The sequence below is a fragment of the Eptesicus fuscus genome, chromosome 19 (assembly GCF_027574615.1).
Source record: "Eptesicus fuscus isolate TK198812 chromosome 19, DD_ASM_mEF_20220401, whole genome shotgun sequence".
NCBI classification, from domain to species: domain Eukaryota; kingdom Metazoa; phylum Chordata; class Mammalia; order Chiroptera; family Vespertilionidae; genus Eptesicus; species Eptesicus fuscus.
Window position 1 is genome coordinate 17,053,925 of NC_072491.1, and position 16,972 is coordinate 17,070,896.

The 16,972-nt window shown below is 43.0% G+C and overlaps 1 protein-coding gene across 1 annotated transcript; it reads right to left on the minus strand.

Moving 5' to 3' along the window:
* Positions 1-583: 583 nt before the first annotated feature.
* On the minus strand, positions 584-2,808 carry LOC129147222 (proteoglycan 4-like). The gene is made up of 2 exons (XM_054708508.1): positions 1,487-2,808; positions 584-1,366 (listed from the first exon to the last, which is right to left on the minus strand). The coding sequence occupies exons 1-2, from the start codon at positions 2,595-2,597 to the stop codon at positions 813-815; spliced, it is 1,665 nt and encodes a 554-aa protein (XP_054564483.1). The 5' UTR covers positions 2,598-2,808; the 3' UTR covers positions 584-812.
* Positions 2,809-16,972: the final 14,164 nt, after the last annotated feature.

Consider the following 16,972-nt stretch of genomic DNA (forward strand, 5'->3'; position numbering starts at 1 on the left):
TCACCCCTAATTTCCCTCCCTTGCCAGCCTAGTTTCCTCTAACTGTCCTCTCTTGTCGGCCTGATCACCCCTAACTGCCCTTCTCTGGAGGCCTGATGCCCCCCAACTGCCCTCCCTTGCAGGCCTAGGTCTCCCCAACTGCTCTCCTCTGCAGGCCTGGTCCCTCCCAACTGCACTCCCCTACTGGCCTGATTGGTTCCAACTGCCCTCTCCTGTGGCCATCATGTGGCGGCCATCTTGTGAGTTGGAGTGATGGTCATACTCTATTAGGATGTTCTCTTGTGTTGTACCAATTGGGGAATGATTAAAGCAATTTATTCAGAATTTAGCCTGCCTGGTCTCAAGAATCATCTTCATTAGAGATGTTAATTTGTGACAATATATCCAAGTAGGTTTTGTTTTTTTAATAATAAAAAACGTGTTTAATAAACTGGATACTTAACAAAAAATAAAACTAGAAGTGAAAAGAACATTGAGGGAGAGTCCTTTTTTAATGCACTCTAAGTTAATTTCATATACCAAAAAACCAATTCAAGAAAATAATTTCAAAAGTTTTTTATTACAATTTCAAATAAATCAGGCAAACAATGGCATAAATGCAAAATAAAATAAAATAAAATAGGATACAATGAAATAAAGTCTATTCTACATTACTAATTCTATAAAAACGTCTATAAAAACAACTGGAACAAACAACTGGAACAAGCTAATTAAAACATCAAAGGAAAAGAAAATACCTAATCTAGAGTGAAACAAAAGTTTTCGTAAGCAAGTGTATGCAACACCTAGAAATGGTTGCACTAGTCCTGGAATTACTGTGCATCAGTCTTGAGGTGGGGTGAAGAGGTTCCAGGGGTCTTTGGAGGACTGCGTTGTCCTGGAGGTCTTGGTTGTACCACAAGTCGGGGTTGTATGGCAGGTCTGGGTTGTGCAGGCGGTCTGGGTTGTAGCAGAGGTCGAAGTTGTGCGGGCGGTCGAGGTTGGGCTGGTGGTCGAGGTTGAATTAGAGGTCGAGGGTGTGCAGGAGGTCGAGGTTGGGCTGGAGGTCGGGGTTGGGACAGAGGGCGAAGTTGTACAGGAGGTCGAGGTTGGGTAGGTGGATGAGGTTGTGCCCTAGGATGAGGTTGTGATGGAGGGGGAGGTTGTAATGGTGTTCGAGGCTGTGCAGTAGGGCGAGGTTGTGAGGGAGGCCGGGGAGGTATTAACTGTTGACCTTCCACCAGGAAATAGTGATACCACTGATGTTGTTGTTCCGGTGGCCTCTGGTGTCGCAGTCGAGACCTATCTTGCCGAAGCTCCCCGGCCCCCCGCGAGTGTTCTGCTAAGGTGTGGCGGGGCCTTGCACTCTCGGTGGGCAGGTCTGGGTCTGCGGGAAGCTCACCATTAGGCACCTCCCCAGCCACCCCCGGGGCCCGGGGTCTTCTCCCTGGGCCTTTCTTTCCAAACCCTGTGGCACCCAGGGCTCTTGAGGCTGCCTCCTCCTTACCTTTCCTGATCGCCTCCTGCACCTCCTGGGCTTGTTTGGAGCAGTTCTTTATGGCCTCGCCCTTCACTCCCTCCACCTGCGGCTGCGGCTTCTTTTCTGTCCCCTGAGTTTGGTTCGATGAAAGTGGTCGGGCAAACTGGGATGCAATTTTCTGCCTGAGCCTTAACATTGCTCCACATCTTGGCCTATCATTAGTCCCCGGGTTGTCAGGTTCCCTGCGGTGGTACATCGTGGGGCGGGTGTGGCTCCCCAACTGGGTTTGGGGGTCACGGTGGGTGGGTATCGCTGACCTGAGAGGACGCTGGGCGGCGTCCTCTATTTCCCCTCTTCCCTGGTCATCAGGGGCTTGGTTGACAGCGACCACTCCATGGTTTTCCGTCTCCATGGCTTCCTGTGGTGGGTTTGTGGTGGGTAGGGCGGGCAGCAGGGATGTGGGGGTGCTGGGCACCACCTTCAGGAATTGGCTGGCGTCAGGAACCCGGCTTTGGTGCAGCTGGCACGTTTGGATGTTAAAAGTGCCTGGTGACAAGGGCTGGGGTGTTAAGTCAGCTGCACCCAGTTGTCGGTCTTGGTCGAGCCAGTTCCTGGCCCGGAAAGCCTTCCGCGGCACCTGGCTGATGGCCAGCCCCTTGATGGGCCGCGGCGTTATGGGGGGGACTCTGGCGGGAAGTGGCCCTGTGGTCCTGGAGTGACATTTGGACACACAGGGCCTCTCCCCGGTGGTGCTGGACTCGGCTCCCTGGGCAGCGAAGCGGGTGGGCTCCTCGGGGCCGGGTGTCAGCAGGCCCTTGCCCACCACGCTGATGTCACAGTCCTCTGCCCAGGGGCAGCCTTGCCTCCCACCTTGCCAGCTCCCCACTCCGGGCCCAGGCTGGCTCCCGACTTGCCGGGTTCCTACCCCAGATGGGGCGAGTTGGTGTCCGCCCTGCCCGGTCCCTGCAAGCTGTCCATGCTGGCTCCCCCGCAGCCAGGTCCCCACCAGAGGTCCAGCTTGGCTCCCTCGGTGGCAGGTGCCAAGGGCCTGTCCTGGATGTCTCCTTTGTTGCCCGTGTCCTCCAGCCTGTCCGAGGTGGATTTCAGGACAGGCTGGCATGGACCGTTGTCTCCGCATGTTGATGAATTTCGCACTCACACACACAATCACACAAACAGTCCCTCTCCACAACAGCAAATCACACTCCACTCACACTTCACTGACACACAACACAACACAACACACACACACACACACACACACACACACACACACACACACCCTCCACTCGCTCTTCACTCAAATATCTCTCCACTCAAATAGCTCTCACTCTTTCTCTAACACAGTCTAGGCGCATTCACCGCAGTGAATAACAGAGCAGGGCCAGTGCGCCTCCTTTTATAGGTGCACCTCACTGTGACCAGGCGGAGGGGCAGAGCCCACTGGCATCATAAGTGGGCTTTGGGGCGGAGCCCGCTGGCATCATAAGTGGGCTTTGGGGCGGAGCCCTCTGGCATCATAAGTGGGCTTTGGGGCGGAGCCCGCTGGCATCATAAGTGGGCTTTGGGGCGGAGCCCTCTGGCATCATAAGTGGGCTTTGGGGCGGAGCCCGCTGGCATCATAAGTGGGCTTGTGCCTCAGTGTGCCCTTTGGTGTGAGTCTGTTGGTGCATGTCTGTTGGTGTAGGGAACATTTTTCTTGAAACAATTTTTTTTAATTCCTAATACCAGCTTGGCCTCTCTTAGATTTATCCCCGTAGATGGGCCCTGAGGTCCGAGTTCCTGTGACCTGAAGGAGCGCCTACGTGATGCCTCACTGGCACTCCAACCCGCCATTGGGCCTCAAGGTCTTGGTCCTGGACCTTAGCTTTCTTCTTCTTGCTTTCTTCTCTCCTCCTATAGTGCCACATTCACTGCCTTTCCACACCACCCTGTCCTTCTCTTTCTTGTATATTTATCAGTTGTTTGGGACATCCCTAAATGTTCCAACCACTCCTTAGAAAAGTGGAACCTCCTCAAAGGCAAGGACTCAACACAAAAATGGATAAACTATAGCATATGCATAAAATTGAAATCTAAATGAATTAGAATTAGTTATTAATGAGAATAACTCTTAGAAACATGAACAAATAAAGGAAGAAGAATATATGGTGTGATATAATTCAACATTATCATTAGGGACATGTATACACGTGTAGTAAATGGTTAAAGAAATACACGGGAATGCAAAACCCCCAATCCAAGTAAGTGGTTATCTTTGGAGCAAGGAATTGAGACATCCAGTATGTGACTTACCAGGCCACAGTGACAGGGAATTTAATTCTAGAGTCTTTTAAAGGACTAGGGAAAATCCCAGAAAAGTAATCATCTGAGAACTCTCAGCTGTCCATGCTTCCCGCACCGGGAATGGGTGTTCCTATCCTGCAGTGGGGATGGAGAGAGGCACCACAGAACCCAGTAAATCCTTGGTTCTCAAACATGCCTGCACATTCGAATCACCTGAGATAGTAGCCAACTCCCAGAGTCGTCTGTGTACCAGACCAAATAAGTCATACTGTCCATGAAGTTCTTAAATTTGTTTTTTTCCTTTTCATTCCGTAAGATGCTGTTTTATTTTCTATTTGTTGCTAGAGTGAACATCTAAGAACAATTAAAAAAATTCACCTTGTGTTTTTCAATCTTGACTTATTAATTTTCACACATTTCCTATGACTTCTTGTGAGATATCTATGTAAATAATTGTAATTTTTGGCAATGATTGTTTAATTTCCTTTAAAATACCTTTATTCCTTTAAAAATTACTTTCTTTGTCTTATTGTGGTGTCTAGACCTCTGGAGTTATATGGGTTAAAGTGATGCTGGCAGGAATGATCTGTTTTTGAATTTCAAAAGCATGGTTTTAAACGTTCAGTACTGTGATATTTGTTGTAGATTATATGTAGATCCTTTATTGAGTAATGAAGTTCCTATCTCTTCCTGATTTTATTAAAGGTTTATCATTAATTGGCATAGAATTTTTCTGAATTCTTTTTCTGCCTGCGTGATAACCTATACATTCTTTAATCTGTTATTGTGGTGAATAATATTTTCTAATGTTAACTTTTTCTTGCATTAATGGAAACAATGCAATACATATTAATTTTTTTAAATTCTGGTCATAAGTGAATTTAGCCTAAAGTTTTCTTTTCATACAATTGTATTGGTATTAAGGTTATTTAAATACTAAAATATATGTTATAGCATGTATTGTCTTTTCCTTCTTCCTCTGGTAGAGTTTGTGAAATTTATAACAATTTCTCACTTTATTATTTTAACTTTTTAATTTTTAAAAAATATGTTTTAATTCATTTTTAGAAAGGAAAGGAGAGAGACAGAAACATGGATGAGAGAGAAACATTGGATGAGACAGAAACATGGATGAGAGAGAAACATTGACTGGCTACCTCCTACATGCCCCCTACTGGGGATTGAGCTCACAATAAGGTCCTGTGCCCTGACTGGGAATCAAACTGGTTACCTCTTGGTTCATGGGTTGACACTCAACCACTGAGCCTCACCATCCATGTTTCCCTTTTATTATTCAGTATAGTTCATCTGTAATATATAGTCTTTTTTTTAATAAACACGTGTTTTTTTTTTTTTTTATTTCAGAGAGAGGAAGGGAGAGGGAGGGAGAAATAAAAGCATCGATTGGATGTCTTCTTCATGTCCCTACTGAGGATTGAGCCTCCAACTGGGGTATTGAGCCTTCTATCCCGGCCTATGCCCTGACTAGAAATCAAACCAGTGACCTTCTCATGCATGAGACAACACTCAAACAACTGAGCCACACCTGCCAGACTATATATAGTCTTGACATGCTTTGGATTACCTGGGTAGTAATGGTATTACCAGGTAATATAATTTCCTTAGTGGTTTAAGGACTACTTTTTAAATTTATTTTTGAGGGAGCTACACTAAGTACTATTTGTATAAAATTGTCTATTTTATTTAGGTTATTAAATATATTTGACATAATGATATGATATGGTTATTTAATCCTATACCAAATTTATGGCTTCATCGTTATTCTAAATATAATTTTTGTCCCTTTTCTGTTTTTCTTGGTCTTTCCTAAGGAAATACATAAATTCATTCCTTTTCATGTTAAGGGCTGTAAGTAGATTTATATTCAACTACTGAATCCATGCATTTGACTTGGTGCTCTTCAAATTCAGAGTGATTCTAATGACAGATATACTAGTATTAGGCATATTTTGGGAGAGTTATGAGCTAAGCTCAAGACTTATTACAAGCTGGCCATTCTGCTTGTAAATAGGATTGCTTTGCTCTCATACACTGCTCATATTTTGTATTTTTTTGTTGTTAATTAAAAAATTTAAGAGCATATGCAAAATAAATAAGTTTAAAGTGTACAGACAAGCAGTAGACTCATTGGTTAGTTAATCCATTTATTCAACAACTATTTATCAGATACATACATGTGACTAGGCACTGCCATCCTCCTGGCCTAGAATGCACAATGCCAATGTAATTTGAAATGTGTTATTTCTAGAAATCCTAAGAAAAACATCAGAGTGTTCATAAGGGCCAAAATCAGCAATAGAGTGAAAACATTGTATCAAACAGTTGATGGAAACTAAAACATTGGGCTTTTCTCTCACCTCTCTTTAACTTCAGTCCTTGTCACATGAGTATAGTTAGGTATGTTTCTCTACTGGTGCTATTGTTTATGTCAGATTGATGTCACCCAGTGAGAGGATGATTTGCTTCATACCCTTTAAATTGCAGGTGAAATCTGAGTAGCATACATATTTCTTTAAGTGAGTTATTTTTTGTTTAATCGCTGTCATTTCTAATATATTCTGAGAGTTTTGGTTACATAGTTATATCCGTTCACATGAAGCAAAACATTTTGGTTTTGAGAATACATACGTACAATGGTATTGCCAAGATCTAGAAGTCAGTTGGCTAGTTCGATGACAGTTATAATTTTCAGTTTTAACCTGTTGCAAATTACTTTTCTAGGGAATCATATTTGGTGGAATATAGATATTAGTTGTTCTCTATTATCAATGTAAATAAAATTTATCTAAATATGCTTTCAAGACAGTTCCTATTTCAGTGCCCATTTAAACTTGCCTTTGGTATTTTTTTTATGGGGCTTGAGTAAAGGATTTCAGGCGCTTTAGAATTGAGTAGTTTTCAATTTAATATCCATTCCAACACAAGTGAGTAATCAATGCTTTCATCAGTAAATGAGATACCTCATCAGTGATTTGTTTGGGGTGAAATCCTACCTAATAAAATGGTAAAATGTAAATTACCATCACTCTGCTATGCCCACAATTGGGCCAGCGAGAGGCGCGACTCGGGGTGGCCAGGGTAGCCGATTGGGCCAGCTGGACGCTGAGCTTGAGTCGCCAGCGGGGGGGTGAGATCAGCGTCTGCGCCATAACTGTGCTGTGGAACAGAAGGGACCTCTGGGGCAGCAAGCTCACGTCCTACCATGGGCCATCAAAAGCGTGGGAGCTGGGTGCCTGTCCGCTCCGGCACAGGCCTTTTGGAAGCCTCCGCTGTGCCGGAGGCTTCCGAGAGGCCTTGTACACCAGCAGACAGGCACCCAGCTCCCCAGTGCGATGGAAAGCGAAAGCGTGTCGGGGACCCTACGTGTGCATGATTCAATCATGCACTGGGCCTCTAGTGAAGTTTATAAAAATCCTCAAAGCATTTTATTCAGAGTGACTATTGTGAATATTTGTTGAGTGTCTGCTGTGCATTAAACACAAGATACTGAAGATACAGGATTGAGCAGGATAGTTATTTCCCTCTTGGGATTACATTATATTGGTAGACTTTTTATTAGGCAGTTTCACTCCATAGAGATAAGGGTTATGATAGGTTTAATATAAGTGCTTATAGAGTATGTTATTCTTTGTAGTTTTCTCAGCCCTTCCCCTGTATCTCCAACAATACCAAGATTATTATGTGCGTGTTAGTTGCTTAAAGTCAGTCTGTGGCACTGAGGACAGATTTGAGAAAGACTGGATGTGACAACACAGAAAAATATGATTTTTCACAGAGGTATCCCAATTCTTTTTGTCTAGTGGCTTGTGAAAATTAGATTACTCGGAAAAGATTGGCTCTTTGGAATTTCATTCATTTACCCAACAAAAATTTATTGACGATGTACTATTTGTAAGGCACATAAATTGGGAGGCATTAGTGAATATAACATAAAAATAAAGGTAAAATCTCTCTTCATGACATTTATATTCTAACTAGAGGCCTGGTGCACGAAATTCATGCACGGGGGGTGTGTGTCCCTCAGCCCAGTCTGCACCCTCTCCGATCTGGGACCCCTACCAGGATCGGGCCTAAAAGGGCAGTTGGACATCCCTGTCACAATCCAGGACTGCTGGCTCCCAACTGCTCGCCTGCCTGCCTTCCTGATTGCCCCTAACCGCTTCTGCCTGCCAGCTTGGTCACCCCCTAACCACTCCCCTGCCAGCCCAATTGATGTCTAAATGCTCCCCTGCCAGCCTGTTTGCCCCTGACTGCCCTCTCCTGTAGGTCTGGTCACCCCTAACTGTCCTCCCCTGCAGGCCTGGTCCCCCAAAACTGCCCTTCCCTGCATGCCTGGTTGCCCCCTACTTCCCTCCTCTGCCGGCCTGGTCACCCATAACTGCCCTCCACTTCAGGCTTGATTGCCCACAACTTTCCTCCCTTGCAGGCCTGGTCCCTCCCAACTGCCCTCCCCTGCTAGCCATCTTGTGTCCACATGGGAACAGCCATCTTTGACCACATGGGGGCAGCCATCTTGTGTGTTGGAGTGATGGTCAGTTCGCATATTACTCTTTTATTAGATAGGATTGGAGAATAAATGATAATCATATAGTACAAATAAGTTACATAATATATTCGCTGGCAGTAAGCATTATACAAATAGAGCAGGATGGAGGGAGTCAGGAATTGGAAAGAAGGGTGGCATTTTAAAGAGAGTGGTTAGAAAAGTCCCCGTTGAGAAGAATGACATTTGAACAAAGACTCAAAAGAGGTGAGGGACTTTCATGTGTGTATTTGGGGGAAGAACATTAGACTATATTTGGATTTACTTTGGAGTTTGACATTTAATTTTAGAGGTATAATTTATAGAATAAAATGCACCCATTATAATTGAAGCTTTTGATGAATTTTGACAAATTTTGTTACCTCCATCAAAACCAAAATATAGAATATTTTCATCATCTCCAAAAGTTTCTTTATTCTCCATCTCAGTCAATCCCCACATTTAACCACTAGTCCTAGGTCAGTAAACCGTGGCTCGTGAGCCACATGCGGCTCTTTGGCCCCTTGAGTGTGACTCTTCCACAAAATACCACAGCCTGAGAGAGTCTATTTTGAAGAAGTGGTGTTAGAAGAAGTTTAAGTTTAAAAAATTTGGCACTCAAAAGGAATTTAAATCGTTGTACTGTTGATATTTGGCTCTGTTGTCTAATGAGTTTGCCGACCACTGTCCTAGGTAATCACTGATGTTCTGTTGCTTCCTATATCTCAGATTAGTCTTGCTAGAGTTTAGTAAAAATGAAATTACTATTAAATATGTATTTCTTTGTGTTGGTCTTCATCTGCTCAGCATAAATTTTTTTGTGGTTCATCTTTGTTGTATGTCTCAGCATCTCACTCCTTTTCATCACAATGTTGTATTCCATGAGAGAAATGTGAGAGAGAAACATCAATCAGCTGCCTCCTGCAATGTTCTGGCCAAGGCCGTGGATTAAACCCACAGCCTGAGTAGCTTCCCTGACTGGGAATTTGACCCAAAACCTTTTGGTGCACAGGATGATGCTCCAACCATCTGAGCCAATCAGAAGGCTGTATACCTGTTTCCTTGTTGATGGACACTTGTGTCATTTCTAGTTTTTTATAGCCTAATGCACGTCAGGCTGCTATGAATGTTCAAGACAAGACTGTGAGGACATATATGTTTATTTCTTTTAGATATATGGGAGGAGATATCATCTTACATCATTAGAAATTGCTAAGCTGCTTCCAAAGTGTAAGGCCTTGAGGAACTGCTACTGTAGTCCTTCCAAGGACATGCTCTCCAGTTTTTCTACATACATCCACAGGTTATCCCATCCATGAATTCTGTACTGTACACACTGAAATCCTATTTGTTTTCCAAAAAAGACACCATAAATCCCTATAATATATGATGAATTGCACTTGTAAAGAATTTCCAATTCAGACATAATTTGCTTCTGAACTTCCAGTGCAATTAATTATCTAGTAATGTGGCCTTCACAGCTAGTGTTTTCTCACTTGGGACATGACATGCATTGAAGACTGTACCTCTGTTACCATGACCAAGAGTGCCTCGATATCGCATGTCTTGTGTATTCATCTGGCCATTGGCTAATATTTATTTCAATTCAGCAGAAGACTTCTTTAGGGTGTTGCTTGGAAGTACATCTGAGACTCTTGGGCTACTGTGAAGAGTAGTTCCAGCCGGGTATTAATCTTCGAGCCATGTATGTTCCATTCCCCAGGAGGCTTTCAGACTCTTGGCAATACCTGCAGAGGCTCTATTAACTGTCCATTTACTTGCTGTTGCATTGATATAGAATAATAATATGTTAGCATTGCCTTCATTTCTTCATCACTTCTCACTGTAATTCGAGAAGTTCCTTCTTACTGTAAAGGGGGTGGGAGTGGGGTCAACCTCTTTGCTCTATTCAGCCCTTTAATTGCTTGAATGAGGGGTACATCTAGGAGGACGATTTGCCTCACTCAGTTTATCAATTCAAATGTTACTCTTACACAGAACAACCCACAGTCACATCCGCAATAATGTTCGACCAAATATCTAGGTACCCTGTGGGCCCAGTCAAGTTGACACATAAAACTAACCATCACACCATGGTAGAAGGGAAACTAACTACAAGAAAAAACTCTTCTTAATTTATATTAGGGCATGGCATACCTAAACAGGCAAATTGCAATTAATGGGATATGTAGCTATATAAACATTTGTACTGGAGATTATACATACATACATACACATTGATGCGTACCATTAAAAAAATTTTTATTCAGGTGAAACTCCATTGAGTGGTGATAGGTTCACTACACTGACTTGGTGAAAGAAAACACTTTGAGATTGTAATGACTAAGGCAAATGTCTTGGAAATCTTTGAGCAACTGGTTTAGAGGAGAATATTCCAAATTTGGAACCTGTAGTCCCTTCCCCCTTCTCCCCCGCCCCCTCCCCGCAAAGCTAACAATAGCACTGATAAGTCTCAGCCTCTCAGATGCCTCTTCTAGAATTGGTAAATTCCTTCTCCCTGCACCCAACCTCCTATAAGGTTCGGTGAAGGTTGGGGGTGGGGGGGGGGGAATTGAGGTTTACCTCTTTGCCATATAGATAAATTTTTGTTTACTAAATACTTGATGTGAATAAGTACCCACTTATAAACAATTGTTCGCTGATGCTGTTACTACTTTCATAAAATGGTTTAGAACTACATACTTTAACTTGATTTCTAGAAAGATTGAAATAATCAGATGCCAGTTAATGACCACCTGAAACTGGGAGAAGATATAGTCCTCACTCAGTCACAGGGTTTCTAACGTTCTGTGTTACAGAACATAAAAAAATAAAACAAACACAGATACTTAGAGAAGAAAAGGAAGTCCAATTCCAGTTTCAAGAGGTGCCATGCTGTGGCCAGACTAAAGTTTTAGTTGGGGATATAGAGAACTCCTATTATGTATGTATGTATGTATGTATGTATGTATTTATTTAAATCTTCATTGTTGAAAGTATTACAGATATCCTCCTTCTCCCCACATTGACCTCTTCTAGCCTGCCCCTATGTTCTTGAACAATGAGAGATTAGGCATGAATCTGAGGTTGTATTAGAAGCAGTGCTTGCCTTGGCTTTTCAGGTGCTCACAACGATGGGCTGCGACCAGCTTAGTGATGAGAAAGATACCCCAGTAAGATATCCCTTGCTAAACCCACCATACTCATCAGAAATATTGACCCACGTTAACAGAATGGGAAGCAGGAGAGCCTAAGGGGATAGACGCATATGGAAGGAATGAAACCAGTACATTTATGGGTGTCATATGTGCATAACATTGCATACACTCTTGTTGATAGAATCGTATGTCTATTATCCTGGATTCAGATAGCCAACAAGGAAGGGTTAGGTGTAAATGAGGACTGGAAGTCCAGGCACAATATGGCTTCATTCAATGGAATTTCCAGGTATTTGGCCCTAGCTGTACTGCTGTGAGTGGTGTCCACATAGCTCATCACATCACATCACATCATAGTTTTCTTTCAATTTGACAGAGCTTCTCTTGTACCAGGCAGATAAAATCCAAGAGGGACTCATTTGGGTTTAAACTGTGGGTGGGAACTGGGTTTAATTGTGTTCCCAGCTCATGTTCTAATATCACATTCTTAAGCCAAATGAAAAAAAAACACCCATCCCTTTCCTCCAAGGTTGGCATACAACTGGATTTGACTGGATTTTTGAACAAGAAGTATGTCCCTAGGGGTCAGTTATGGCTGAACTTTCACTCACTCAAGTTGTAGAAGAAATCTCAGCAGCATAAAAATTGTAGTAGGGCCGTCAGCACTTTTATCAGAATGCAGGTCCCGTTTGCGTTTTTTTTGTAGGATGGGTACTTGTTCCTTAGGATGTTTCTCCTTGGAGATTATAAAATTGAATGATTTTCTTTCTCACCGGCATCAGGTATTCACACTAATTCAATATATTTACAGCTTTAGTTCTTTTCTAAAGAATAAAAGAGGGGGGATTTCTCCTGAAGATGTTTTCACATGATACAGAATATTCCTACTTGGCATATAAATTTTAACATAATTCTAAATTTGAGAGGTTTTTATTTTCTTATTCATATTTATCACCACTTTTGTATATTTATGAATTGAGTTGTGGACAAGTTGATTTGAAACTTGTTGTGACATCTTTTTTTTTGAAGAGTTTCATATCACTAGGAATTCCACCTAATGTAGAAATTAGTTTTTGTGGGCTCATTCAATATAATATTGAAAATAATGCCATGTTTCCTTTTCACTTGATAATAGAACATTATTACCATAACGTCAGCATCCTTTATGCTGCCCTTTTCGTATTCATCCATTCTTCCTGTCATGAAGGATAGATATAGAAAGTACAGTAAACATTTCTTTTCCCACTTCAAGTGTGCTTCTAGGACTGGCATGGTTTCTTGGAATTATCAAGTTAGTTTTGGGATCCGGAGAAGTTACCAAGAATTTTGAAAATCTCAATTCTAAAAGAGTTGTATCAGTGCAGAGGTCAGGTGGTTTGGCCAGTGAAAGGACAATGTTGGGGCAAGTGATCGATCCGTATGCTGTCTTAGAACTGTTTCTTAGAGTTTTAGAGGGTGGAAAATGGCTTCTTTCCAACCACCTTGACCGGTTCTGACTCATTCAAGACCTGCTGTAGGGGCCTATAGCTCCTGTTTAGGTCAAGGTTTTAGTGAAAATTGGTCAGGCTGGTTGCTGCTCATCTCTTCGGCTGCTGGCAAGTCTAGCTATGTTTGGATGTTGATTTCAACTTATTTTTTTCTAAGGGATGAAGGTGCCTCATCAAAGGCAAGTCTGGTCATTGGCCCTCCTTGAGTTGTGTTTATAGTAAACATATCATTCAAACTGGGACATTTTTGAGTGAAAGAGATGCTATTAATAATTATGCTGGTATAAAGTAATTCTCTTCTGGGAAAACTAGGATGAAAGTTCACCCAAGCTGAAGGAAATAAAAGTGGTGTCATCCAGTGAATGTATAGTTCGCGTGACTGACAAGAGGAGAATGAGCTGTGTCATAATGAGATAGGATAGTAAGAAGCTAGGGAAAGTCCTGGGCAAGTGGAATGGGGAAACTGAGACAAGAAAACTAAAACATGGCCAAACAGTTTGAACAACTTACAGCCAGCTAGTGAATTGTAAGACTTTGGTTATCTGCCTAACCAAGGACACTTGAGAGTAAATGATTTATACCTCTCCTCCCTAACCAGAGAATACATAACTTAAAATATCCTGGTAGGAAAATGGAGAGCAGAAACCAAACTAAGGCCATTTTTGCCAGCCAAACCCAAGGACAGATGAAGTTGGGGGAACAAATAACAAAAATCCCAGTAAAGTCTGACAAAACCAAGTTTAAAAGTAAAACAGTAAAGCAGACCAAAGAATAATCCCAAATTCCCCTGTAAGCTCATTTTGATGCATCAACATATTAAAAATGCACTGGGAAAGCTAATGAATATTCTACTGAAAACTTCCCCCAACATTCTTGCCTACAGAAAGAAAGATGAAAACCCTCAGGACAAAGTCTCTTGTGTGCACTCACTCTAGACAGAGCACACCCATTCCTCTTCCTAGACATAAACTTTTTAATTCCTCCTAAACTGTTCAGAGTCCCCCAAGAGAATTGCAACAAGGGGAGTAGCAGGCAGTGACAGCTCATCCTGGGCTCACCCCCTAATCCTGTTTTCAAGGCCCCCTTTTCTCTGTCTTCCCAAGGGAGCTAAAAGCAGCCCCACCTTAGATGTATTTAAATACCAGTAGACAGTTTGAAAGACGGTGACCTAGGTACAGAAAGGTGGAAAGACCTGGGTGCCTAGCAACGGACAATTGTAGGGTAGAAGCTCATCTCCAGGGTGACCATCATCTCCAGGGGCTTCCCAGTCAGCTAACAGCAGCCCTGCCCTGGCTCGCTCATTTTCTATAATGTTTCCAGGGAGCCAAAGCAGACCACTGCCTAGGTTCTCCCCTGTTGCTTCTTCTACCCTAAGTTCTTCCTTTGTTTCACTGGCCCCTGCTTTAATAAACATACCCTCAAAATCACCTGGACTGGGGTTGTGAAATCTCTTCTACATGAAGTCAAGAACCCATGCGCTACAAACTGGCCTGAGGCAGACCCACTCAGGGCTGGTCCCTGTCTGCTAACAATAGAATGAACTAGATGAGGAATCAATGCTACACACATGCAAAGACCTTATAAACCACAGGCCACCAACACTAACACAGGAGGAAACATTAGATCACTGTTTAGTTTAGGATTTGTTCATTTTGGGGTCACAGATAGTTTTTGAAATACAATGAAAGCAAACAGTAAAACTCTCCATGAGGATACACATATATGTCAAATCTTGCATGTAATTCCACAGAAGTCTCAGTTTCCACGAGGCCACCTATGAAAATATGAACCCTAGATTTATCAGTCGTATAAACATTATATTTTTATTATTTTTATCAAAGGTGTTAATATAAGTTAAGGAGCATATAACTTGTAGGATCTATTTAAAATACCAGTATACATGATCAAAAACCACCTCATAGTGATAACTAGAACAGTGAGCTGAGGTTTGTTCCCCAGGGTCATGTCTCTGGACACCAAAGAATGAGCTCCTCAGACCAGAAGATTCATGCAAAAGTGTGGAAAATTTATTACAAGCAGATTGAGACTTCCCCGAGGGGAGGGGACCCAAATAATGAGTTACCAGTGAAGCTAGTTGGTCTAGGGATAAATGCCAGTGTATATGTGCTACAGGTCTGCTCTATTTCTACCTGTGTCGCCACCTGATTGATTCCCTGATTGTTCTTGCCCAGCAACACGCCTGAACTTTCTCTGTTCCTTTGTGTCAGTACACCTTGTTGTTGCAGGCCCTCCCTTGGCTTCACATGCCTTCCACTTTGTGTCCAAAACTTCCTATTTCAGCATGACTGGTTCCTGTGGTTAGGCTTGCTCAAAGGGCCATGTCTGCCCCTGCCTATGTCCCACCTGCCTTAGTTTTCCAGAGGACCCCTGCCCTGTCTGCCTGTGTCAAGCTAATTCCTCTCAGTAGACAGTTTGAAAGACTGTGAGCTAGGTCCAGAATGGTGGAAAGCCCCGGGTGCCTAGCAACAGATAATTTTAGGGTAGAACCTCATCTCCAGGGAGACTGTTCCTTCCCTAACAAATTGCTGGTCAGATGGTTTGTACCCCTGACCTTTTCCTTCCTAGATATAACATCTAGGCCACAGTTGTATTTCAGTTTCAGGCCCAGGAAAACAGAAAAACCAGTCAAGCAAAGGCTCAGTTGACCTCAGGACCAGCTGCACTAACTGATGATCCCCTGCCCTAGTGCCGACCAATCAGTGGAGACCCAGAACCTTCAAGGACATATTTGGGAAGCTGATGAATTGGGGTCCTCCTCTGGCATCACCCCTAAAGTATCCACCCCTGAAATCCTTAGGACTAAGAACATAGCACTCTTCCCTTCCTGGGAGCATGCTCACACCTGACATGTCACCTTTACCTTCCTCACTTCGAAGCTCCAAGGTCCCTTCCTTTACTTCTATAACTTGTTTCCTAAGGCCATTTCCTCTATGATTGCTTCCTCTACTTCTGTGATTTTCCAAATAAATGGTCTCTTATAGATTGAGTCTTGGCTCTGAATTCTTTCCTAGCCAGAACTCAAGTACTGAGGCTGGTGAACCCAGGTCTGGTCTGAACCCACCTGACTGACAGCTAGTGATTTTCCCGCACTACCAACAAATATAATTGATGAGTGATCTCCTCAGGTTCACTTCTGAGTGAATACACATAACTAGCCGATTTTTGTATCAATTGGGGGAGCATTAAAACAATTCATTCAGAATTTAGCATTCCTGATCTCAAGAAGATCACTACATTAGAGATGTTAACTTATGACAATAATAATAACTTGGGTAATATATTTTTTAATCCAGGTAGGTTTTGATTTTTTAATAATATAAAGCTTGTTTAATAAACTACATACTTAACAAAAAATAATTAAAGCTAGAAGTTAAAAGAACATTGAGGGAGAGTCCTTTTTTTAATGCACTCTAAATAAATTGTTTCATATACTAATAAAACAATTCAAGAAAATTATTTCATCAAACTTTTTTATTACTAGGAAAATCAAATAAATCAGGCAAACGTTGGCATAAATGCCAGGTGCTGGTCTGGGAATCTTTGGGGCCACCTGGCTGCTGGCTAGGCCCTTGAAGGTCATTGCTGTCATGGGTAGTACTATAGCGGTATGTGGCCCTGTGGACCTTGATGGTGATTTTGACACACAGGGCCTCTCCCCGGTGGTGCTGGACCCGGCTCTCTCTGCAGTGGCGGTGAAGAATATGGACTTCTCCGGGCCGGTTGTCAGCAGGACCTTGCCCACCACGCTGAGTTCACTGTCCTCTGCCGAGGGACAACCTTGCCTCCCGTGTTGCCAGCATCGCACTGCTGGCCCTGGTTGGCTCCCTGCTTGCCAGCTCCCTACTGGAAGGCAGGTTGGGTTGGTGTCTGCTTTGACAGGACCCCATCAGATTTCTGGTTTGGCTCACTCAGTGCCAGGTTTGAGATATCTCACCTGGCTGTCTCCCTCAGTGCCAGGGACATACCACGTGTCAGGGGTGGTTCTCAGGACAGGCTGGGATTGAAAGTTGCCTCCACT

Excerpts from the sequence above, each read along its gene's own strand:
- LOC129147222 (XM_054708508.1), bottom strand. The coding sequence starts at position 2,597 with ATGCGGAGACAACGGTCCATGCCAGCCTGTCCTGAAATCCACCTCGGA. Across the intron at positions 1,367-1,486 it reads GCAGGAGGCGATCAGGAAAG|ACCCAGACCTGCCCACCGAG; the intron begins GTAAGGAGGAGG and ends AGCTTCCCGCAG.